This window comes from Thalassophryne amazonica, chromosome 4 (genome assembly GCF_902500255.1).
Source record: "Thalassophryne amazonica chromosome 4, fThaAma1.1, whole genome shotgun sequence".
NCBI lineage: Eukaryota > Metazoa > Chordata > Actinopteri > Batrachoidiformes > Batrachoididae > Thalassophryne > Thalassophryne amazonica.
In genome coordinates, this window is record NC_047106.1 from 38,801,940 (window position 1) to 38,829,536 (window position 27,597).

At 40.8% G+C, this 27,597-nt stretch overlaps 1 protein-coding gene across 6 annotated transcripts in view; it reads right to left on the reverse strand.

The window, feature by feature from the left end:
* The window catches only part of gria4a (glutamate receptor, ionotropic, AMPA 4a), a 451,011-nt gene that overhangs the window by 141,437 nt on the left and 281,977 nt on the right, over positions 1–27,597 (reverse strand). Inside the window, exon 11 of one of the 6 annotated variants that reach the window (XM_034167740.1) lies at positions 8,093–8,218. The exons of the other annotated variants lie outside the window; for them this stretch is intronic. Coding sequence (XP_034023631.1) covers positions 8,183–8,218 — 36 coding nt within the window. The 3' untranslated portion in view covers positions 8,093–8,182. Of the gene's footprint in view, positions 1–8,092; positions 8,219–27,597 lie in introns of those variants that run through there. 6 annotated transcript variants of the gene reach the window in all.

Genomic DNA, 27,597 nt, shown 5'->3' on the forward strand with positions numbered 1-27,597 from the left:
ATTCTCTGTCATTGTCTGTATTTTGTTGTGCGATTCACAACATTAAATTGTTACTTTTTGGCTTATCCATTGTCCGTTCATTAACGCCCCCTGTTGTGGGTCCGTGTCACTACACCTTCCCTACAGAGTATCCACTTGAATTTTCAATAGGCGGCCACATAGAGGACAATTGAAGAATTACACAGTGGCCAAATTTAAAAATGCTCCAATCATATTGAAACATTTTCGATATTATTTGTCTGATCATGAAGATTTCAAAAAAGTATATTTTGGACCATCTATGACTGAATTCTGTGGAGTTATGGGGCAAAAAACAGTTTGCAGTTTGCACAGGGGTCAAAAGTTAAAGTTGCTCCAATTTTGGTAAAAAGTGGTGCAAATTATTGGTTGAGCTAATAGGATTAATAAATGGAAAAGTTTTGACTATGCTCAGTGCTTGGTCTGCAAAGTCACTATGCAATAAACAATGTTGATGTCCATTGGATTCTATGACATGTAACATATGTTACCTTGTAACATGACACTAAGCATGGCACATGATGCAAACTATTCCTTTTTAAAACCCCTTTAACTCAACCAATAATTTGCATTAATGTTTTCCAAATCAGAGCAACCTTTTTTGACCCCTGTACAAACTGAAATCCACTTTGTCACTATTCTTGCTGTTTTTACCCACAACTCCATAACATTCAGTCACAGACAGTCAAAACTATAGCTTTTGGAGTCTCTGTGACCAGACAAATAATGTGGTGTAGTTTTCAATATCAATGGAGCATTTTTTTTTTATTTTGACCCCTTTGTAATTCTACAATTGACCCCTATCTGGCTGCCTATTGAAAATTGAAGTGAACACCCTGCCTTTTCAAAAGGGTAATGTCTAAGATGTATTTGTGCCAAATTTGGTGCTCGCAACACCATTTGAAAGATTTTTCAGTTATCCGCTGCATTATATACTCCCACAATGCTTGTGTTTCTTAACAATATGTAAATGAGGTTTAAGACATAATCATTGACTTTGAAATGTTTATGTATCCATTGCATGACTTGACAGAAGATAACTGGCTGTAAAAGCAATGATTTAATTGTGTTATACTTAAAGGTATGCATACTTATGCAGACCATTGTTTTGACTGGGGGCAAAAAGTTACACTGGGCAAATTGTTACAGCACAGTCTTCAGACACTGCGTGTGTGCATTGTTTCTAATTTTAGGCCTGGTGCATGTGCACTGTTGCACTTCCATCACTACTGTGTACAATTCCAACATCCATGAGTGCTAAAATTAGAAGCAATGCACACATGCAGTGTCTGAAGACTGTGCTGTAACTTTGTGCCCCGGTTTACCCTAGATGTTAGTTTTCAATATGAGTTTAAAGGGAATCATTTTAGGTAGTTTAGCCTGTTTTTTAAGATGAATGTGTAAAAGCTGAAGGGTACACAAAGGTTTTGCCAGCATTGTATATGGCTAAAAGAGGCCACAACACTTCTAAATTATGTCTGCTGCAAATTCACATAACACTCCCAAAAACCCAGATCTGCTGCAAAGTTCCACAACACAATGGAAGAATTTGCAAGATTAAAAACAAGGGTTGTGCCTAGTGGACATTTAGTAATAGGTGCAGCTGACATAACTTACTCTTAAAATAGCTATATTTTCAGATTTTATAATTTTATTTGTGATGGATTGAACAGAAGAAATGAGTGCAATTACAGTTGTTCACAACTGTAGATAATTAATCTATTATTCACTAACCATACAGCAGGTGGCAGACACATCTATAGGATATTACATAGGCAAATTAAAGCTGCTCTTCTGATTGATGTGGTGCATCAAAGGTCAAAGATGCAATATGGTTTATCATCATATGTTCTTTTAATGTGCTGAGTTAAAAGATGTTAGCATTTATTGTCTTTGAGTTATTGTCTATCACAAGCTGGCTGGGATGGACAATCACTCATCAACATTTTTGCTTTTCTACCTGCCAATGTACTATCACAGAGAACAGCACAGTGGTATTGAAAACAGTTTTACATCATGTTGTGAAGTTGAACAGAGGAGACAAATCATCATCAAAAAGTCACAAATCACGATTTGTATTTCCAAATCTTTGTATCACGTTGGATATTTTTTCTTTTGTGTCAGTTTTCTTCCATGTTCAACTTCCCAGTAGGTTTACTTTGCAGCTGAGTGTGAACATCATTTGTCAGTTTTTCAATACATCACACCAATGCACCACGAGGAAATACAGTATTATGTAAATGTTTTTGGACATTTAAATGTGCCTAAAGCATAAACATACAAACAAACAAACAAAACCATAGTTACCAAATATATATGTTTAAAAAACTGAATACAAGTAAAAGGTGCAACCACTTTTCCCCTTGTGTATTTAAAAATACAGTTTCTTTTAGAGAGTCTCACTACCTAATTTATAATAAACTTGGATTGTAGTCAAGCAGATTTTCATAATTAAGTGATATAAGTAATCATATGCAAATGCTGTCATGTACCAGAAGGTCTACCTGCAAATATATTCTTATATTTGTAATTTGAAAGGGCTGCGACTTTGCAACTAACTAGATGGTGTGTGTGTTTGTTGTATGAATACCAAATGTTTGGGCATTTCAAGTTAATTGATCTTTATGCCGACTGATGAAGAAAAAACATTAAGCACTACTTTTTTGTAATCAGAATTTTCAGGTATTTATAACTTTTGCAAAGTTGTATGTCCTGACAACACTGGCTGCCATTTTATTTGTACTAAAAATTCTAAAAATAGGTGCCCTATAAACAATCCTAAACAAGCAACTTGTGCTCCATTGTGGATGATTTATCTCATAAGCATTTCAAGGTTTAACAAGATAATTTAAATGACATACTAGAATGAACTTTGATGATATTTTGTTTTAGAATGATTTGTGGTGTAGATTATGAAGGTGGTTTTGCTGTAAATGACTGCATATCGCTTTAAACTGATCCATGAAATACTACCACTATACAGTAAATTTTGCTGAGTAAAATTTACTCTGCTGGGATAAGGGCCCCTTCACATATAGTGCGAATTTGGTCGAATTGCTCATGAAGTGCGCATGAAGCAGGAATGGTATGCAAAACATGCAAAATCCTAGCTGCCTCTAATGCCTCGTACACCTGTTGCCACAAATATTTGTGCACACCAGTGGCTGAAAGACAGTGTGCACTGTGAGAACCCATTGAACCCTCTCACGGCAGGTGTTGGCCAAATTCCAGCTGACACACAGGAACATCTAACACTGCTCACATTGGCACTTAGAAAATATGTGGTCATTCCTACTATCATCACGAAAACAGTCAGCAGATGACCACTGTCAAGCTGGATGTAAAATTTGTCTAAGTGCCCCCATGACTGTGGCATTGCACACGTGGTGCATGTGGTGCATGTGTCTTGCATGTGTGCAGGTGTGTTGCCCCCACTCCCCCCAACACATCTGGCATGCTGGGGGGCACACTTGCATAAAATGCTTATACAGTAGTGTTCAGAATAATAGTAGTGCTATGTGAATAAAAAGATGAATCCAGGTTTTGAGTATATTTCTTATTGTTACATGGGAAACAAGGTACCAGTAGATTCAGTAGATTCTCACAAATCCAACAAGACCAAGCATTCATGATATGCATACTCTTAAGGCTATGAAATTGGGCTATTAGTAAAAAAAAAAAAGTAGAAAAGGGGGTGTTCACAATAATAGTAGCATCTGCTGTTGACGCTACAAACTCAAAACTATTATGTTCAAACTACTTTTTTAGCAATCCTGTGAATCATTAAACTAGTATTTCATTGTATAACCACAGTTTTTCATGATTTCTTCACATCTTGTTGGCTTGAAACCAAGATTTTGCTCCTTTATTAGTGTGCTTGGGGTCATTGTCTTGTTGAAACAGCCATTTCAAGGGCATGTCCTCTTCAGCATAAGGCAACATGACCTCTTCAAGTATTCTGACATATCCAAACTGATCCATGATACCTGGTATGCGATATATAGGCCCAACACCATAGTAGGAGAAACATGGCCATATCATGATGCTTGCACCACCATGCTTCACTGTCTTCACTTTGAACTGTGGCTTGAATTCAGAGTTTGGGGGTCATCTCACAAACTGTCTGCGGCCCTTGGACCCAAAAAGAACACTTTTACTCTCATCAGTCCATAAAATATTCCTCCATTTCTCTTTAGGCCAGTTAATGTGTTCTTTGGCAAATTGTAACCTCTTCTGCACATGTCTTTAATTTAACAGAGGGACTTTGCGGGGGATTCTTGTAAATAAATTAGCTTCACACAGGCGTCTTCTAACTGTCACAGCACTTACAGGTAACTCTAGACTGTCTTTGATCATCCTGGAGCTGATCAGTGGGTGAGCCTTTGCCATTCTGGTTATTCTTCTATCCATTTTGATGGTTGTTTTCCATTTTCTTCCACGCATCTCTGTTTTTTTTGTCCATATTAAAGCACTGGAGATCATTGTAGATGAACAGCCTATACGTTTTTGCACCTGCGTATAAGTTTTCCCCTCTCCAATCAACTTTTTAATCAAACTACACTGTTCTTCTGAACAGTGTCTTGAATGTCCCATTTTCCTCAGGCTTTCAAAGAGAAAAGCATGTTCAACAGCTGCTGGCTTCATCCTTAAATAGGGGACACCTGATTCACACCTGTTTGTTCCACAAAAATGACGAACTCACTGACTGAATGCCACACTACTATTATTATGAACAACCCCCTTTTCTACTTTTTTTTTTTACTAATAGCCCAATTTCATAGCCATAAGAGTGTGCATTTCATGAATGCTTGGTCTTGTTGGATTTGTGAGAATCTACTGAATCTACTGCTACCTTGTTTCCCATGTAGCAATAAGAAATATACTCAAAACCTGGATTAATCTTTTTAGTCACATAGCACTACTATTATTCTGAACACTAGTGTATGTATGTACAGATCTGATCACATGGGGGCCGGACAGCCAGGTCTGATCTCACACAGCACAGGGAGGGGCCTATCAGCTGACCACAGCACGTTGACAGCTGGATGGCACCTCATTGCACACATTATAAACACACAAACCACTGCCAGGACAGTTATATAAACATAACACAGCGTGACACATTGGTCTGTGTGGTGAATGGACAGGGGCGTGTCCGCTCACAACCAGGCTGTAAAGATCTTTGCTCTTGGACGTCCCAGCTTGAGAACACATTCAGCGTTTGGAAGGACATGAACTTACAACATTCCTCCATGAGGCACGTGTCTCTGCCTGCTGTCCTCAGAGTGGCCTTTTATTGTGGACAGTCTAAGGCACACCTGTGCACTAATCATGGTGTCTAATCAGCATCTTGATATGGCACACCTGTGAGGTGGGATGGATTATCTCAGCAAAGGAGAAGTGCTCACTATTACAGATTTAGACTGGTTTGTGAACAATATTTGAGGGAAATGGTGATATTGTGTATGTGGAAAAAGTTTTAGATCTTTGAGTTCATCTCATACAAAATGGGAGCAAAACCAAAAGTGTTGCGTTTATATTTTTGTTGAGTGTATATATTAGTTAAATCAACTCAGTGATATTCAGTAATTATACAGCTGATTTTTATTTTATTGTTCTCCACATCAGCGGCATGATGTGGTGCAGCTGCTTGCACTGGGTTCCTGCTCAAAAGACACCGTCACGGGCATGAACCATTGCACCGGGATCGTGCACGCCTGCCCGTCGGCTCGATGTTTGCGTGGTTCACTCATGCGAGCTATTTTGCCGTGAGTTGCCCTGAGTTTTATTTATTCATACTATGTGTGAAGGGACCCTAACATTTGATCCCAGTCTAAACAGAGTGAAAAACACTATTGTAGCAACCTGGTCTCACGGCAAGTTGTGATTCAGCAGCATGAAATATACATTAATCTACTGGTTTGTGATATTGTGACGAAAATCGCCTCATTTTTGTCACGGCAGCACAAATTCATCCTAATTCATTCCGTGATGGCTGCATGAAATTATAAGTGAAGCGGGTGGGGGGGGGGGGGGGGGGGGGGGGGGGGGGGGGAGGAAGAGTAAGATTAGGTTATGGTTAAGGTTAGGGTTGGGGGTAGGAGTAGGGTCAGGAATAGTGAGTTTAAAAAACCCTGTCACAAAAATTTGGCTGATTTCGTCACGGAAACACACAAAAAAAAAAAATATGTGAGACTGGGCTGAATGTAGAGTGAAACGAGGTGTTAATTAATGAATCCCGGCTGATGATGCACGCACAGTGAAGACAGGGTGGACCGAGTTTTAGGGGGGACTGTTCGGTCTGCGACACCATCTTGTCAATGCAAATGGTTTTACTCCAATATAACTGATTTTACACGATGTTGAGCTGATGTAGCCCTGTGGAAGAGTACATTTAACTCTATTTAGACTGGGACCAAATGTTATCCCAGCAGAGTAAATTTTACTCAGCAAAATGTCCTGTGTATGAACAATAGTACCAGCGAAGCGCAGTGAAGCAGTGTGAAGCTAACTTGCTCATGGTACAGGGAGTCCCAAACAGGAAGTGCCAAATTTTGAGTCCACAGTGAAACAGGAAATGTCAAATGTTGAACATCTCCTGGCATGGGTGGAGCTACAGCGGAGGCCAGGGTTGCACTAGAGTCCCCTGAAATCTGATTGGACACAGATGAATGGCATATCCCCACACCGCACATCTGGTTGAAAAGAGCTGCATTTTGAAATTAGTGAGTCACACTGACTGCTAGGTTCCTCCTGTCCAGTACTTGGTGCTGTGAACCACAAAAAGTTCTATGTTCCATTGACTAATAATGACACCAAAGTTATACTGGTGAGTAAATTACTGTATTTTATGCCAAAAATGAGGTCCAGGTTGTTAAAAGTGGCATTTCTCCTTTAATTAGGGTTGCTTTGTATATGTGCTTCTGCATTGATTTTTAAATGAGCAGGCAGCTGTTGATTAATTAACCTCTTAATTTTGCTCTCTGAGTGACACCAGGGTGATGACTTTCACTTAAAATACACATACCACAGTGTTTCTCAACTGTACCAAAAATATTGCATCACTTGGTATTTCACACATTTTAATTTGTTTATGCCATTTCAAATACAAATAAATAAATAAATCTAAAATTATCTTCCTTAAACTCAAACTGAAAGCAAATCTCTACAACTTCTGTCTAAAACTAAAGTTGCATTTATTCTATTTGGCCTCTAATTTATGAGTACTATATCACCGTCTTGTCTGTCACTTTGTTTGGGATTCTGTCTCATCAAATTATGGGGTTGGATAGTGTTTGGCTAGTGTTACATACAGTATTTTAATTTATTCAACATATGTCAAGTTTTAAAAAGACTTATAACACGTTCCATAGTTAATATGTTTTGTGATATTTATTTTATCATGCCTTTGTTTCTTATGGTCATTCTGATGAGAAAATGTTAATGTATAATGTAGTATTTACACACAGATGCCTATACAAATATACATATAATAATAATAATAATAATAATAATAGTATGAATAAAACTGAAGCGAATCAAATCCAGGAAATGGCTAATTTTAAGTCTTAATGTTGTGTTTTCCAGCCTATAACACGTAAAACTGTGCACACTGGGCCAAAATGTTGCAGGTCCTTTAGGTTTGAGCTCCCTGAATGCTGAATACCCAAAATACCAAAGCACATAGGATACACCATTGAGGTGTGCAGCTTCACAAATCCTCTCAGAGGAGCTGAAATGCAGCAGAGGAAAGTTGGCATGACTGAGTAGATTTACAGAGTGACGGAGCAGAAAGATGAAGATGGAGGTTGCACTGATTGAGCAAATCCAGGTCTACCAGGGGGTGAGGTGGTGAATATGTTACTCTCCTCCTTCTCAAAAGCAGAAAAAAAAATACATTTTGGAGTGTTTTTTTTTTCACCCTTTAACAGCAAAGCCTCCCACCCACCCCAGTGTACAAGATGATCCTCATGCCAGGGGCTTAGTTGTCCTCCTCCATGGCCTCAGTTCACTTTAAACAGAAGATATTCTTCAGACACAATGTTCATAACAACAACAACAAAAAAAAACAAAGCGAGTGTGCACCAATTCCTGGAAACAGTCTGCCAGTCTGGCTCTCTTCAGCGACTCAGGAGAGTCTGCGTGTCTGTCTGCAGACGAGGCATCAGTGACGCAGCGGAGGCTTCCTCATCATCAGAGGCTGCAAAGAGGAGGAGGTGGCTGAGCTAACGTTAGCCAAGGCCTGCTGAGGTCACCATCCACACAGAAATGTGCAGGGGAGGCGTGGAGGGATGATGTGGGACAAATGATGGAGTGAAGGAAGAGAGTAGTGCAGCATTGGGGAAAGTCAGATGACACACACAGATGGAGAGAAACAGGAGGGAGAACAAACATCGAAAAGACATATACAGTAACAGATGCCAAAGTGATTTCAACATTCTTTTTTTTAACACAAACAATAGACTGTAATTAAAAAAAGAAAAAGAATGTCAACCCGTCACACAAATAACAGCAGTTATGTGTATGAAAATATTAATAACAGCTAGACCACTGTGTCACAAGCTGTTCTCACCTCCATCTGTTTGCACAACTAATCAAGAAGTTACAAACTGTTTAACTCAAAAATTGGTGAAGATGCGCAGAATAAACCCCAGATCTAGATAAAGGTGTAGATCTAATATCTACCCCCCCCCCCCCCATTCTTTTCCTTTCCAAGAGATTAATGAATTCATTAATAAATTTTACATTTTCTTCAATTTCTCATGAGCAGATCTCGGGGTTGGGGGGTGGGCAGGTTAATACACAATTTGGTATTAAACAGGCTCTTCATTAGGGAAGAGCTTTTTTTGTCCTTTTATTATTTAAAAATATGCCTAGCAGGGTGTTCAGTGGGACTGGAGTTGGACTATTGATTGATTGATTGATTGACTGAAGTCAGATATAAAGTACTTTATGTAAAGACTATTAATATGTAGACCGAAGTTCATGGCCCCAACATGCAACATGTTTGTGTCCTTAGATACAAACCCAGTTCCAATGAAGTTGGGACGTTGTGTGAAATGTAAATAAAAACAGAATACAATGATTTGCAAATTCTCTTCAACCTATATTCAATTGAATACACCACAAAGACAAGATATTTAATGTATAAACTGATAGACTTTTTTGTTTTTGTTCAAATATTTGCTCATTTTGAAATTGATGCCTGCAACACATTTCAAAAAAGCTGGGACAGGGGCAACAAAAGACTGGGAAAGTTGATGAATGCTCAAAGAACACCTGTTTGGAACAATGCACAGGTGAACAGGTTAATTGGAAACAGGTGAGTTTCATGATTGGGTATAAAAGGAGCATCCCCAAAAGGCTCAGCCATTCAAAAGCAAAGATGGGGTGAGGATCACCACTTTGTGAACAACTGTATTAAAAAAATAGTCCAACAGTTTAAGAACAATGTTTCTCAATGTTCAATTGCAAGGAATTTAGGGATTCCATCATCTACAGCCCATAATATAATCAGAAGACTCAGAATCTGGAGAACTTTCAACACAAAGCTTCAACAATTAGTGTCCTCAGTTCCCAAATGCTTATTGAGTAGTTTTAGAAGGAAAGGTGATGTAACACAGTGGTAAATATACCACTGTCCCAGCTTTTTTGAAATGTGTTGCAGGCATCCATTTCAAAATTAGCAAATATTTGCACAAAAACAATAAAGTTTATCAGTTTGAACATTAAATATCTTGTCTTTGTGGTGTATATAATTGAATATAGGTTGAGGAGGATTTGCAATAGGGACGGATTTACTTAATTTTTATGACATGTGCAAACACCATAATGTGCAAACACCATAATGCTTGCAAAAATATGTGCATGCTGATTTATTCACAGTGCACGAGGGTTGCATCTTTCATAAATTGCACGTATTGTCCATTTAGCATGTTTGCCTTCAAGAATATACAACTTGGAGTTTGGCTACATGAGTGCGCAAAATTATACAAGGGAATGTGCATATAGTTCAGGTTTGCACAGGCAGCACCATTTATCAAACTCAATAGAGAACTGTTGATTTTGTCTGTATTTTGCACGTTTGAAACTCTGGTGTTACAGTACATTACTGTGCTGGATAGAATGCTGCTCAGTACAGAGGTTGCTGCCTCCTTGTACACATAATTACAAATAATTATTCATTGCAAATGTTGGGTGGATTTAAAGAGTTAATGGTTTACATCATGCTTGTCTCAACGTGAAACAGGTGGACCACACACAAATATGAGATTTAAAAAAAACATTGCCACCACATGAACACGTTCAGTCATGTGGCAGTTTGTGTAACAAAGCATAAGCACCTGCAAGTGGCTGATTTCACTTCATTTTGTGCTTTCAGTCATTAACAACACATGCAAAATCCTAATTTACATACTGTCTAATCCACGTTATCACTTGCTATCAATTGTGCAGTTAGTCTTAGCAAATCACTCACAAAACTCTCACCCCACCCCAAAGCCCACAGGTTTGGATTGCTTACACAAATTAGCACCCATTATCTGTTTTTTTTTATAAATCACTCCCTCAGTCTGGATTGTCTCAGTCCACCCGAGTACCAGCCTTGGCAGGGGACGTAACTTGTGATGTATCAACATCTCCATGTAGTGTTATTGTCTCACATCTGTTTGATGCAACTGTATGTGGATATAAACACTGGCACCAGTTGGCCTCATGGTCTAGATCAGGGATGGCCAAGTTCGGTCCTCGAGAGCCACCTTCCTGACACTCTTAGTTGTCTCCCTGCTCCAACACACCTGAATCCAATGAAAGGCTCATTAAAAGCCTGCTAATGAGTCTTTCATTGGATTCAGGTGTATTGGAGCAGGGAGACAACTAAGAGTGTCAGGAAGGTGGCTCTCGAGGACCAAACTTGGCCACCCCTGGTCTAGATTCTTTTCTTTGGTGTCATAAAAAAAAACTTTTTTCTTTTTATTCTCCTTGTCTGTATATATGACTCCACAAGGAAACACAGCTGGCTCATACATGAATATTATTAACAATTTTAATATTGCAGCAGCAATTTGCTGTCCTCTTTACAACTATAAGTGAAGCTAGATAGACATGTATTAGTGCACATGTATTGCTGAACATATGCACTCTTGTGATTTCTAGTTCTGTTCGGTGCTCCAAAAGACCAAAAGAATGTCAGGCTGAAGTCCCATATTAAACAAGCGACTATGATTTCCAGATAATGTCTGGAAATTATAGTTGCTTGTTTGATATTAAAACCTTGTTAGACATAATATTTTAATTTTTTAAATCTGTCTGGTGATTGAACCATAGACTGTATATATACTGGACAAAACCAGTGTGAAGACCCTTAATAGCCGATATGAACCTTGTGTCTGGGCACTGCCATGTTGGCAGCAGCTGCTGCGCTGATTCATGATGAACTCATTAATGCATAAAGGGGTGGAGCATGGGTGGAGAGTGGGTAGCTCACGCACACACCGAGGTCTACCACCTAAGTTAATAGGCTAACCTTGGTTTTGGGTGTTTAATAAATCATATTTTGGGGGGCTAAGTGATGGTTCTCCGAATGATTTGCTGTGGTGTCGACATTAAAAATTATGAGCCGCTTATTTTCTCAGTAATCGTGCACTACGTGAACCTAATGGATAAAGCTACCGACAGCTGCTAAAAATGCTAATACTGTTAGCATACAATATTGAATCCAATGAGAATTTCAACTCAGTGCAAATATTACCATCTTAAGGCCCTGTCACACCTTGACAGTTTAGCCAGCCAATATGCCAATCATATTAAAAAAAAAAAAAAAAACACTGGCATAAGTCTAATAAGTTAAGGGTAAGTTTTTTATAAGTTAAGAGCATGTTGAAGCACATTGAAACACGCAGACGCTCACGGATGTACGTCCTAATAAGCTGAGCTCCTCAAAAATTTTTGGGCATGCTGAAAATTTTCAACGCATGCCAGCGTGTGACTCATACGTCCTGCACATGCTGGACGTAACTTGTAGGTAAGTTATGTGGTTGTTTGCACACATTTCTTGTAATTTACTCATACGTCTATATACGTCCACTAATGCTGTCCACTGACTGGCTGAAACCTGTGGTCCTTATGCAGAATGACTGCTTCATTCACACACAGAGTAAATCTGACCTATTCATTTCAGTCCAATTCACCATCACAGATGGACATGAATCCACATAAAGCTTCTGATGTTTCAAAAGGACATCTGAAAATACTTTTGTGGCTGGAAATGTAGCATTTTAAAGCAAGCCCCTCGGTAGTTTTTCTGCTGCAGGTGCGTTTTTCATGCCGGTGTCAGGCTGTGATGATTTAAAGCGCCGTTGCTGCTGGTATGATCATCAGATGACCTGATTGATTGATCAGGGTAATCACACCTGATTAATGCGCCGTAACTCTTTACAGCACCGTCGCTGTCGGTGTGGTCATCAGACAAACTGATGGATCAGGGTGATCACGTCTGATTAATGCGCAGTTTAAACATTTAAAGCACTGTCACTGTCAGTGATCACCACACCAACACCGATCACACAGCACTTCATTCAGATCACACCTGATCGCGGTCGACTGGTGCTTTAAAAGTTTAAAACATCACAGTGTTTCATTATTCAGGTCTGTGATGATCTTATCAGGTCTGATCAGCAGACCTAATCTGCAATCAACAGTGCTTTAAACACAGTGGTGGGCACAGTTCCGATAATCCGATAGATAATTATTGACGATATGGGCAATATCACCCAAGTCATCCAGAGGCATACATTTTTAACTTATGGTTCAACTTTTAACCAAACTAATGTCACGAGGGTTTTAGGCACAATATAAAAATAGTTTTATGTTGTGATGTTAATGGTGTTGTCTGTGTGCAGCGGACGGTTAAAGTACAGCGTGATCAGCGTGATCAGTGCAGCAACCTCTCCAAGGTTTTGTGGGATTTGAAACATGAATAGGGCGAATAGCCAACATTTATGTCAAGACAATATTGAGTGCACGTTTTACAATATAATAAAACATGTGCACAACATCATAAAACGTGCACACAACATCATAAAACGTGTGCACATTCTCTCCACATGCAAAACATTTTGAGATGACACTTCAAGGGCTCCATAAAAATATCAGTTTTTACAAATAAAAAAATTGAATATTTTACAAAAGCACATTTATCTGTAAACACCAACACACAACACACGTCACATTAACGTGTTGGTTTACATAATGAATGACTGAACCAATCAGTGTTTAGCAGAGGCAGATTTTACCCAGAATCCTTTGCGATCTGTCTGTGTTTGTTACAAAACCTCAGAATTAGCACATTATTCAACATTAAAAGATATATGTTATATTTTAAAAAAGAGAAAAATAACTGGTGCAACACAGAAATAAGTGCCAGACAATTTAATAAGATGCTGAAAGCAAAAATGTACATGGGACTAACGTTTCGATGTGAGAGTCACATCTTCCTTAGAGTCCTGCAAAGACAGAGATGGTACAGCTTAAATGCTAATAAGAAGCAGGTGTCCTGATGCTTCCAAAGGGGCATGACCATCCGTCAGACACAACACTCACTCAATTAGTAATCAATTCATGATTAGAAACACACTGTCCCAAAACACACAAAACTAAAACCAGACTAAAAACAATTATTAAACAAGTAAATTTTAGATCTTCATTCAGACCAAAAGGTTCCAAAGCGCCTAAAGTGTAAATCCAAAATCCTTCTCTACATAAGAGTTTTTTAATAATATCACCACCTCTGGGTGGAGCTATGATTCTCTCAATCCCCCAAAATTTTAAAGATGCTGGAGAGCCATGACCGGCATGTTTGTAATGCCTTGCCATGGCATAGGTTAAATTCTGAGTACAGATTGCTGTTTTATGTTCAGCTATCCGTAATTTAAGTTGACGTTTTGTTTGGCCAATATATGCCAATCCACAATCCGCATTTTAAAATATATACTACATGAGTGGTATTACAATTGATAAATGAAGAAATAGGATATTGCTTACCAGTGCGAGGATGAGAGAAACATGAAGCATTAGTACAATTTGAACAATGTGCACAATGACCACATCTGATTTTGGTGGGCTGGAGGGCCAGGCAGTTGAGACGGGAATGATCATATCTGAATGAACAAGTCTATCACAAATATTTCTGGCACGCCTAAATATAAATTTAGGCAGTTCAGCACAGATGTCTTTAAGTGTGGGATCACTCTTCAAAATGTGCCAATATTTATAAATTATGTTTTTTATTCTTCCCGCAAATGGAGTATAGCAGGTAGAAAAAAACTATTTAGATGTTGAAGAAGACTTAGATTTTTTCTTAAGTAAAGAGGCACGATCAGTATTTAGAGCTCTGTTCCATGCTTTACCAATATCAATTTTACTATAACCACGTTGTTCAAACAGAGTTGCTAGATAGGCTGCTTTTGACATGAAGTCCATGATACGAGATACATGATACTCGTAGAACTACAATTTCTTCTAACTTGCAAGAACTGACCCACTGGTATGTTACGAACTAAATGGGGCGGATGATTACTATCTGCTCTCAATAAAGTATTTCTGCTAAGGGGTTTGCGGTAAATAGTTGATTGCAAAAAATTATTGACGTCCTTGTAAATAGTGAGATCTAAAAAATCTATGGAATGAGGATAGTTCATAGTAAAAGATAAATAATCCATAGTGGAATTAATATAGTTCAAACATTGATGATATCATCACTTGCACAATTCCGATTATTGATAAGATTTAGAACATCAGTGGTATCCTCAAGATACGAAGGTAATTTACGAACAAACTTTGCCAGAAAGAAGTCAACAAATTGTGAAAGGGGCTCAGTAAGACTCCCTATTCCAGAAACAATAGGCTGTAATGGAGGATCATCCAATTGTTTGTGAATTGTGGGTACACCATAAAATACTGGACAACAAGGGTATTCACTTAAAAGGAAAATATAGTTAAAATATGTTATATTTTAACTTTGTACAAATGACAGAATGGACATTAATGGATTAATTCTATCGGTATTAATGTTATTTATAAATCAAAACCATAAGTCAGCACTGCTTTATTTTCCAAGACCTCGCCTGACCGGAGCATTGTGATTGGGTAGAGAGCTGGGCTTTGTGGCTGCTCTCAGCTTGCTTCAGTGCTGGAAGCCATGTAGTAAACAAGAGCTTCCAGCAGGGGGCGAGATGTTCAAAGACAGAAGTGTGGGATCATTGTTTTGGTTTGTTGTCGCTTTTGATGCTACCAGAAGCGATCGTGGTGTTAAAACTCAAATTCAGTTTATTAGTAGTTGCAAATGTACCAGAGACAATACTGGAATTTATCGGTTATCTGTAACTTCTGATATATTTTTGGGTGGTTTATCGTTTTATCTTTATCAAAGATAACTTTTCAGTTATCTGATTATCTGTTATCAAAGTTAATTTTTTTGGTTATCTGTGCCCACCACTGTTTAAACATTTAAAGAGAAAGCACTTCATTCATTCACGGCAGCACTTCTCATAGCTAGTCCACTCATCAGCATTCAGTACACAATAAAAAAGGTCCACCAAGATAAAAAATGAAAAAAAAAATTAAATAATGTGAAATTACTCGGTTTCTGACCAACACCAGACCTTGCAGTACCAAACAGAACCACTGGGTGGAAAAGGTGCTGTCAGCATATGCTGGATAGTCGTCAAGGTATGACAGCTGCATTCATTAATTAGACGTACGCCAGCATGTGCCAGCATTTGTAATAGGGTTGGCATATGCAGGCTAAATCATCAAGGTGTGACAGAGCCTTTAGATGATCTGTTAGGACATTTCACCACACAACAAGCCATATTATTCATTTCACCACACAAGTCATGTTATTGTGAGAAAATACACCAAACAAAACAAACAGCCTCCATAACTACCAGTTGCATCGAGCAGACAATGACCTATGGTCACAGTGAGAGGTGGAAATGCTGGGCTCAGCCACTGTCACTCAAAGTGGCCATATCTCCAAATTTACAGAGCTTTATGTCTTCAAATGTCTTAAAAAATGAAGCTACAAAAAAAATATCACCCCTATACAGCTGTCATGGAGGAGGAAACTACCTATAGACAACAAAACTGTTGTTTTTTTTGTTTTTTTTTTGGTACTAGACTATAAACATGTGAGTTTCAGCTCTAAAGCTGGACATTTTAACCCAGAGTCCTATGGAAATGTGCTCTGTTTTCCTACTTCATGTGGGCAGTCAAGGAAGTATAACTTTTAGTGCTTCTGGTAGGGCTTTATCTGATGCCATTGAAGTTTACCGCTTGGGTAGAACCCCCCTGTGGTCTTTCTTGGCTAACTGTAAGTTTTCCTTTGGGCTTCTCTAGCTGTTGGGGTCATCAATTTTGATGACCCCAACAGCTTGTGTGTTGGCTGATGCCTGGAGAAATGCACCACATGGCCAAAATGCCATAGCTGACATTCCCTCACAATAGTTTAAGGATATGATTCCTTCTTTATGTTCTCCAATGCCATATACCAACACAGGGCAGAGTAGCTACCTAAACTCTGTGAGTGAGATAGATTATCTCGTCAATAGTTTTATATCCTCATTGAGGACAACTTTGGATGCTGTAGCTCCTCTGAAAAAGAGAGCTTTAAATCAGAAGTGCCTGACTCCGTGGTATAACTCACAAACTCGCAGCTTAAAGCAGATAACCCGTAAATTGGAGAGGAAATGGCGTCTCACTAATTTAGAAGATCTTCACTTAGCCTGGAAAAAGAGTCTGTTGCTCTATAAAAAAAGCCCTCCATAAAGCTAGGACATCTTACTACTCATCACTAATTGAAAAAAGAACAACCCCAGGTTTCTTTTCAGCACTGTAGCCAGGCTGACAAAGAGTCAGAGCTCTATTGAGCCGAGTATTCCTTTAACTTTAACTAGTAATGACTTCATGACTTTCTTTGCTAATAAAATTTTAACTATTAGAGAAAAAATTACTCATAACCATCCCAAAGACATATCGTTCTCTTTGGCTGCTTTCAGTGATGCCGGTATTTGGTTAGACTCTTTCTCTCCTATTGTTCTGTCTGAGTTATTTTCATTAGTTACTTCCTCCAAACCATCAACATGTCTATTAGACCCCATTCCTACCAGGCTGCTCAAGGAAGCCCTACCATTAATTAATGCTTCGGTCTTAAATATGATCAATCTGTCTTTATTCGTTGGCTATGTACCACAGGCTTTTAAGGTGGCAGTAATTAAACCATTACTTAAAAAGCCATTACTTGACCCAGCTATCTTAGCTAATTATAGGCCAATCTCCAACCTTCCTTTTCTCTCAAACATTCTTGAAAGGGTAGTTGTAAAACAGCTAACTGATCATCTGCAGAGGAATGGTCTATTTGAAGAGTTTCAGTCAGGGTTTAGAATTCATCATAGTACAGAAACAGCATTAGTGAAGGTTACAAATGATCTTCTTAAGGCCTCAGACAGTGGACTCATCTCTGTGCTTGTTCTGTTAGACCTCAGTGCTGCTTTTGATACTGTTGACCATAAAATTTTATTACAGAGATTAGAGCATGCCATAGGTATTAAAGGCACTGCGCTGCAGTGGTTTGAATCATATTTATCTAATAGATTACAATTTGTTCATGTAAATGGGGAATCTTCTTCACAGACTAAGGTTAATTATGGAGTTCCACAAGGTTCTGTGCTAGGACCAATTTTATTCACTTTATACATGCTTCCCTTAGGCAGTATTATTAGACAGCATTGCTTAAATTTTCATTGTTACGCAGATGATACTCAGCTTTATCTATCCATGAAGCCAGAGGACACACAACAATTAGCTAAACTGCAGGATTGTCTTACAGACATAAAGACATGGATGACCTCTAATTTCCTGCTTTTGGCTCTCACTGCTGTATTGTATCACTTCCTGTTCCGGAGCACAGCGGTGTTTTTCTGTATCTGTTAGCTGTTTAATCTGCGCAGTTAGATTGATCTAGTTATCTAGATTACGATTTGTTTCCCAGTGTAATCTTTACGTGCCTTAACTAAAGCACTCCTTCTGCTGAATCACCTCTAAATTATTTACACATTATTCACTTTGCGTGTTTTTAGGAATCCGCTAGCTTAGCGTAGCTACTAGCTCTTAGCCGATTTAGCATGGCGGCTTCTCCTGTCTCTCCCGCACTTTTCTGCTCTGGGTGTGAAATGTTTAGTTATTCCTCGGCCTCCTTTAGCAGTAACGGTACTTGTAATAAGTGTAGCTTATTCGTAGCTTTGGAGGCCAGGCTGGGCGAATTGGAGACTCGGCTCCGCACCGTGGAAAATTCTACAGCTAGCCAGGCCCCTGTAGTCGGTGCGGACCAAGGTAGCTTAGCCGCCGTTAGTTACCCCCTGGCAGATCCCGAGCAGCCGGGAAGCAGGCTGACTGGGTGACTGTGAGGAGGAAGCGTAGCCCTAAACAGAAGCCCCGTGTACACCGCCAACCCGTTCACATCTCTAACCGTTTTTCCCCACTCGACGACACACCCGCCGAGGATCAAACTCTGGTTATTGGCGACTCTGTTTTGAGAAATGTGAAGTTAGCGACACCAGCAACCATAGTCAATTGTCTTCCGGGGGCCAGAGCAGGCGACATTGAAGGAAATTTGAAACTGCTGGCTAAGGCTAAGCGTAAATTTGGTAAGATTGTAATTCACGTCGGCAGTAATGACACCCGGTTACGCCTATCGGAGGTCACTAAAATTAACATTAAATCGTGTGTAACTTTGCAAAAACAATGTCGGACTCTGTAGTTTTCTCTGGGCCCCTCCCCAATCAGACCGGGAGTGACATATTTAGCCGCATGTTCTCCTTGAATTGCTGGCTGTCTGAGTCGTGTCCAAAAAATGAGGTGGGCTTCATAGATAATTGGCAAAGCTTCTGGGGAAAACCTGGTCTTGTTAGGAGAGACGGCATCCATCCCACTTTGGATGGAGCAGCTCTCATTTCTAGAAATCTGGCCAATTTTCTTAAATCCTCCAAACCGTGACTATCCAGGGTTGGGACCAGGAAGCAGAGTTGTAGTCTTACACACCTCTCTGCAGCTTCTCTCCCCCTGCCATCCCCTCATTACCCCATCCCCGTAGAGACGGTGCCTGCTCCCAGACCACCAATAACCAGCAAAAATCTATTTAAGCATAAAAATTCAAAAAGAAAAAATAATATAGCACCTTCAACTGCACCACAGACTAAAACAGTTAAATGTGGTCTATTAAACATTAGGTCTCTCTCTTCTAAGTCCCTGTTGGTAAATGATATAATAATTGATCAACATATTGATTTATTCTGCCTAACAGAAACCTGGTTACAGCAGGATGAATATGTTAGTTTAAATGAGTCAACACCCCCGAGTCACACTAACTGTCAGAATGCTCGTAGCACGGGCCGGGGCGGAAGATTAGCAGCAATCTTCCATTCCAGCTTATTAATTAATCAAAAACCCAGACAGAGCTTTAATTCATTTGAAAGCTTGACTCTTAGTCTTGTCCATCCAAATTGGAAGTCCCCAAAACCAGTTTTATTTGTTATTATCTATCGTCCACCTGGTCGTTACTGTGAGTTTCTCTGTGAATTTTCAGACCTTTTGTCTGACTTAGTGCTTAGCTCAGATAAGATAATTATAGTGGGCGATTTTAACATCCACACAGATGCTGAGAATGACAGCCTCAACACTGCATTTAATCTATTATTAGACTCTATTGGCTTTGCTCAAAAAGTAAATGAGTCCACCCACCACTTTAATCATATCTTAGATCTTGTTCTGACTTATGGTATGGAAATAGAAGACTTAACAGTATTCCCTGAAAACTCCCTTCTGTCTGATCATTTCTTAATAACATTTACATTTACTCTGATGGACTACCCAGCAGTGGGGAATAAGTTTCATTACACTAGAAGTCTTTCAGAAAGCGCTGTAACTAGGTTTAAGGATATGATTCCTTCTTTATGTTCTCTAATGCCATATACCAACACAGTGCAGAGTAGCTACCTAAACTCTGTAAGTGAGATAGAGTATCTCGTCAATAGTTTTACATCCTCATTGAAGACAACTTTGGATGCTGTAGCTCCTCTGAAAAAGAGAGCTTTAAATCAGAAGTGCCTGACTCCGTGGTATAACTCACAAACTCGTAGTTTAAAGCAGATAACCCGTAAGTTGGAGAGGAAATGGCGTCTCACTAATTTAGAAGATCTTCACTTAGCCTGGAAAAAGAGTCTGTTGCTCTATAAAAAAGCCCTCCGTAAAGCTAGGACATCTTTCTACTCATCACTAATTGAAGAAAATAAGAACAACCCCAGGTTTCTTTTCAGCACTGTAGCCAGGCTGACAAAGAGTCAGAGCTCTGTTGAGCTGAGTATTCCATTAACTTTAACTAGTAATGACTTCATGACTTTGTTTGCTAACAAAATTTTAACTATTAGAGAAAAAATTACTCATAACCATCCCAAAGACGTATCGTTATATTTGGCTGCTTTCAGTGATGCTGGTATTTGGTTAGACTCTTTCTCTCTGATTGTTCTGTCTGAGTTATTTTCATTAGTTACTTCATCCAAACCATCAACATGTTTATTAGACCCCATTCCTAACAGGCTGCTCAAGGAAGCCCTACCATTATTTAATGCTTCGATCTTAAATATGATCAATCTATCTTTGTTAGTTGGCTATGTACCACAGGCTTTTAAGGTGGCAGTAATTAAACCATTACTTAAAAAGCCATCACTTGACCCAGCTATCGTAGCTAATTATAGGCCAATCTCCAACCTTCCTTTTCTCTCAAAAATTCTTGAAAGGGTAGTTGTAAAACAGCTAACTGATCATCTGCAGAGGAATGGTCTATTTGAAGAGTTTCAGTCAGGTTTTAGAATTCATCATAGTACAGAAACAGCATTAGTGAAGGTTACAAATGATCTTCTTATGGCCTCGGACAGTGGACTCATCTCTGTGCTTGTTCTGTTAGACCTCAGTGCTGCATTTGATACTGTTGACCATAAAATTTTATTACAGAGATTAGAGCATGCCATAGGTATTAAAGGCACTGCGCTGCGGTGGTTTGAATCATATTTGTCTAATAGATTACAATTTGTTCATGTAAATGGGGAATCTTCTTCACAGACTAAAGTTAATTATGGAGTTCCACAAGGTTCTGTGCTAGGACCAATTTTATTCACTTTATACATGCTTCCCTTAGGCAGTATTATTAGACGGTATTGCTTAAATTTTCATTGTTACGCAGATGATACCCAGCTTTATCTATCCATGAAGCCAGAGGACACACACCAATTAGCTAAACTGCAGGATTGTCTTACAGACATAAAGACATGGATGACCTCTAATTTCCTGCTTTTAAACTCAGATAAAACTGAAGTTATTGTACTTGGCCCCACAAATCTTAGAAACATGGTGTCTAACCAGATCCTTACTCTGGATGGCATTACCCTGACCTCTAGTAATACTGTGAGAAATCTTGGAGTCATTTTTGATCAGGATATGTCATTCAAAGCGCATATTAAACAAATATGTAGGACTGCTTTTTGCATTTACGCAATATCTCTAAAATCAGAAAGGTCTTGTCTCAGAGTGATGCTGAAAAACTAATTCATGCATTTATTTCCTCTAGGCTGGACTATTGTAATTCATTATTATCAGGTTGTCCTAAAAGTTCCCTAAAAAGCCTTCAGTTAATTCAAAATGCTGCAGCTAGAGTACTGACGGGGACTAGAAGGAGAGAGCATATCTCACCCATATTGGCCTCTCTTCATTGGCTTCCTGTTAATTCTAGAATAGAATTTAAAATTCTTCTTCTTACTTATAAGGTTTTGAATAATCAGGTCCCATCTTATCTTAGGGACCTCGTAGTACCATATCACCCCAATAGCGCGCTTCGCTCTCAGACTGCAGGCTTACTTGTAGTTCCTAGGGTTTGTAAGAGTAGAATGGGAGGCAGAGCCTTCAGCTTTCAGGCTCCTCTCCTGTGGAACCAGCTCCCAATTCAGATCAGGGAGACAGACACCCTCTCTACTTTTAAGATTAGGCTTAAAACTTTCCTTTTTGCTAAAGCTTATAGTTAGGGCTGGATCAGGTGACGCTGAACCATCCCTTAGTTATGCTGCTATAGACGTAGACTGCTGGGGGGTTCCCATGATGCATTGTTTCTTTCTCTTTTTGCTCTGTATGCACCACTCTGCATTTAATCATTACTGATCGATCTCTGCTCCCCTCCACAGCATGTCTTTTTCCTGGTTCTCTCCCTCAGCCCCAACCAGTCCCAGCAGAAGACTGCCCCTCCCTGAGCCTGGTTCTGCTGGAGGTTTCTTCCTGTTAAAAGGGAGTTTTTCCTTCCCACTGTAGCCAAGTGCTTGCTCACAGGGGGTTGTTTTGACCGTTGGGGTTTTACATAATTATTGTATGGCCTTGCCTTACAATATAAAGCGCCTTGGGGCAACTGTTTGTTGTGATTTGGCGCTATATAAAAAAATTGATTGATTGATTGATTAAACTCAGATAAAACTGACGTTATTGTACTTGGCCCCACAAATCTTAGAAACATGGTGTCTAACCAGATCCTTACTCTGGATGGCATTACCCTGACCTCTAGTAATACTGTGAGAAATCTTGGAGTCATTTTTGATCAGGATATGTCATTCAATGTGCATATTAAACAAATATGTAGGACTGCTTTTTTGCATTTGTGCAATATCTCTAAAATTAGAAAGGTCTTGTCTCAGAGTGATGCTGAAAAACTAATTCATGCATTTATTTCCTCTAGGCTGGACTATTGTAGTTCATTATTATCAGGTTGTCCTAAAAGTTCCCTGAAAAGCCTTCAGTTAATTCAAAATGCTGCAGCTAGAGTACTAACGGGGACTAGAAGGAGAGAGCATATCTCACCCATATTGGCCTCTCTTCATTGGCTTCCTGTTAATTCTAGAATATAATTTAAAATTCTTCTTCTTACTTATAAGGTTTTGAATAATCAGGTCCCATCTTATCTTAGGGACCTCATAGTACCATATCACCCCAATAGAGTGCTTCGCTCTCAGACTGCAGGCTTACTTGTAGTTCCTAGGGTTTGTAAGAGTAGAATGGGAGGCAGAGCCTTCAGCTTTCAGGCTCCTCTCCTCTGGAACCAGCTCCCAATTCGGATCAGGGAGACAGACACCCTCTCTACTTTTAAGATTAGGCTTAAAACTTTCCTTTTTGCTAAAGCTTATAGTTAGGGCTGGATCAGGTGACCCTGAACCATCTCTTAGTTATGCTGCTATAGACTTAGACTGCTGGGGGGTTCCCATGATGCACTGAGTGTTTCTTTCTCTTTTTGCTCTGTAAGCACCACTCTGCATTTAATCATTACTGATTGATCTCTGCCCCCCTCCACAGCATGTCTTTTTCCTGGTTCTCTCCCTCAACCCCAAAAAGTCCCAGCAGAAGACTGCCCCTCCCTGAGCCTGGTTCTGCTGGAGGTTTCTTCCTGTTAAAAGGGAGTTTTTCCTTTCCACTGTCGCCAAGTGCTTGCTCACAGGGGGTCGTTTTGACAGTTGGGGTTTTTCTGTAATTATTGTATGGCTTTGCCTTGCAATATGAAGCGCCTTGGGGCAACTGTTTGTTGTGATTTGGCGCTATATAAATGAAATTGAGTGATTGATTGATTGACTGGAAGTGATACTCTTCATCTTAATCTCCCCAAGTAACTATTCTTTTGAAACAAAGTAATTCCTGGATCCTCTGAGCAGATCGAGTACCAAAGACAGCTTTAGGTCACTGGTTAGCTTCCAAGTTTCATAACCATACAGTAAAACATGAAGCACCAAGACTCTATAGTTCGGTGCCTGATTTGTTAAGGATATAACTCTATGCACTCTTCATATTCATCACCCACTCATCTTCAACCGCTTATCTGAGATTGGGTCGCGGAGGCAATAGCTCTAGCAGAGGACCCCAGACTTCCCTCTCCCATGCCACATTGACCACCTCTGACTGGGGGATGCAGAGGCCTTCCCAGACCAGTGTGAAGATATAATCTCTCCACCTAGTCCTGGTTCTCCCCAGGGTCTCCCTCCAGTGGACGTGTCTCGAACACCTATAGGAAGGTGCCCAGGAGGCATCTTTACCACATGCCCGAACCACCTCAGCTGGCTCCTTTCAATGTGAAGGAGCAGTGGCTCTATTCTGAGCTCCCCACGGATGTCCGAACTTCTCATCCGACCTCTAAGGGAGACACCAGCCACTCTCCTAAGGAATTTTTTGCCACTTGTACCTGCGATCTAGTTCTTTCAGTTATGGCCCAACCCTCATTACCACAGGTGAGAGTATGAACGAAGATTCACCAGTAGATGGAGAGCTTCACCTTTTGGCTCAGCTCAGTTTTCATCACAACAGTACTGTAGAGCGAATGCAACACCACCCCTGCTGCGCCGATTCTCCGTCCAATCTCACGCTCCATTGTCCCCTCACTTGTGAACAGACCCTGATGTACTTTAACTCCTTCAATTGGGACAAGACGTATTCCCTACTTGGAATAGGTAATCCATCGGTTTCCTGCTGAGAACCATGGCCTCAGGTTTAGAGGTGATGATCCTCATCCCAGCTGGTTCACACTCAGCTGCGAAACAATCCAGTGAGTGTTGGAGGTCACTGGCTGATGAAGCCAACAGGACCACATCATCTGCAAAAAGCAGTGATGAGACCCTGAGCCCACCAAACTGGAAACCCTCCTCCCTCCGACTATGCCTCAATATCTTGTCCATGAATATCACAAACAGGATTGGTGGCAAGGTGCAGCCCTGGCGGAGGCCAACCCCCACCGAAAATGAGTCTGACTTATTGCAGAGCACCCGAACACAGCTCTCGCTTTGTGAGTACATAGAGGGTGGCCCTGAGAAGTGACCCCCTGACTCCATACTCCCGCAGCACCTCTCACACTATGTCTGGGGGTACCTGATTATACGCCTTCTACAAGTCCACAAAACACATGTAGACTGGATGGGCATACTCCCAGGCACCCTCCAGGATCCTTGTGAGAGTGAAGAGCTGTTCCGTTGTTCCACGCCCAGGATGGAACCCACATTGTTCCTTTTTTGTTCCTTTTCAATCGGCCGAACCCTCCTTTCCAGCACCCTGGAGTAGACTTTACCAGGGAGGCTGATTAGTGTGATGCCCCTGTAATTGGCACACACTCTCTGGTCCTCCTTTTTAAATATGGAGACCAACACTCCAGTTTGCCACTCCTTAGGAACTGTCCCAGACCTCAATGCAATGTTGAAGAGACGTCTCATGCAAGACAACCCATCCACCCAGAGCCTCCAGCATTTCTGGATGGATCTCATCAACCCCCCGGGCCTGGCCAATGTGGAGTTGTTTGACTCTCCTCGGTGACTTCCACCAGGGAAATTGATGAAAATCCTCCATCAGCTTCCAGCTCTGCCCCGACTATAGAGGGTGCTCTGGTCTGATGCAGGAGTTGCTCAAAGTGTTACTTCCACCACCGGATTACATCCTCAGTTGAGGTGAACAGAGTCACATCCTTACTGTAGACAGCTTGGATGGGTCCCTGTTTTCCCCTCCTGAGGTGCCTCACGGTATCCATGGTTGCTCCGAATTCCTCCCACGCCCGCTGCTTTGCCTCCCCCCACACCAGAGGCTGCTTCTGTCCAGAGCATGCGGCCTCAGATTAGTTGATATGATCATAAAGCCGATCATCCTTCTTCAGCCTAGGGTGCTCTGGTACCATGTACACTTATGAGCATCCTTATGTTCGAACATAGTGTTCATTATGGACAGTCTGTGATGAGCACAGAAGTCCAATAACAAACAACCATTCAGGTTTAGATCGGGGAGGCCGTTCCTCTCAATCACACCTCTCCAGGTGTCTCTGTCATTGCCCATGTGTGTGCTGAAGTCACCCAGCAGAACAATGGAGTCCCCCACCGGAGCCCCATACAGCACTCCATTCAGGTACTCCAAGAAGGTTGAATACTCCAAACTGTTGTTCGGTAAACTCCAATGTAGCAGCGTTCAGCCGGGGACTTGTGAGTAGCCCCACACCCGCCCAGCGCCTCACACCCTGGGCAACTCCAGAGAAGAATAAGGTCCAACCCCTATCAAGGAGAATGGTTCCAGAGCTGAGGCTAAGTGTGGAGGTGATCTAACTGGTATCGCTCCACCTTCCGCACAAGCTTCGGCTCCTTCCCCCACACCGAGGTGACGTTCCACACCCCCAGAGCTAGCCCCTGCCATCCAGGTCTGGTCTGCTGAGGCCCTCGACTTTCACTGCCACCCATGAGACAGCGCACCGGACACCAGTGGTTCCCGCTGTGGGTGGTGAGCCCCCAGGGTGGAGATGGAAGGTCCACGTTGCCTTTTTGGGCTGTGCCTGACAGGGCTCCGTGGTAAGCCCAGCCACCAGGTTCTCGCTGAAGGGCCCTACACCCATGCCTGGCTTAAGATGAGGGCCCCAGACTTCCTCCGAGCTGGGTCACATTTCCTCTGCCTCGTTTTGTCATGGTGTCTTATGAACCATTCTTAGTCTGGCCTCTAGCCTGAGACCCATTTGCCATGGGAGACCCTACCAGGAGCACCAAGGCTCCAGACAACACAGCTCTCAGGTTCATAGCGGCACACAAACTTCTCCACCACAATAAGGTGATGGTTCCTGGAGATGAACCATCACATGTACTCTTGCTATGGAGTATTAAATTGCATGAGCCATCCAAACTTGTACATTGGGGTGGAGACAGTTTTACAACCCATTTACTAAGAGTAAATGCAGAACTACAACAATGGGAGACTACCCTTAGTGCTATACTTAACCTGAGGCCCATTGGGCTTGCCAAGAAGTCTGCGAGGGTCTTCAGCTCCCCCAGGAAGGGACACAAGTTCATCTCAGAGTACTCCCCAACCCATTTACCAGGCTGAGTGGACTGAGATGAGGCAGATGAAGCGTCTATTCTGCAGACAGAGGCAGGTACCCTGAAATGGACATACAGGGAATTGAACCCCGGTCTATCAGTTGGTAGTCCAACTCCTATGCCATAGGAGCCACCTGATCTGTCCAAGTAGCCCGATTAGAATCCAGTAGAACTTATTTGCAGTATTTGAAACAGAAATGGCGAGCAACACCATAACTCCAACAAAAAGTAGCTGGGAAATTTTTCTCTGAAGAATGACCCAAAGTCTCTCCAGAAATTTGTTCAACATTGGTATCCTCCATACCGGGAGGGCTGAGTCTGTCAACAGACATAAAAGTATAAAAATGAAGTGTTAAAAAAATTAATCTGTATATTTTGTACTGACTTTTATTGCACTGAGTTCCTACTGTGGTGCCAGTAGTTTAAGATCTAAACGGTTTGACATTAGAGAAAATACCCGACTATTCACAGTCGAAATGAAGCAATAACTGTAATGTGATACATTTTCAAATTTTTTGACATTTAAGTGTTACTGCACCAGTGTGTACTCACTTCTGTTGTATATTCCAATTGGCTGTGTTTTCTAGTTCTGAATTTTGTTTGTAAAATGGCTTGT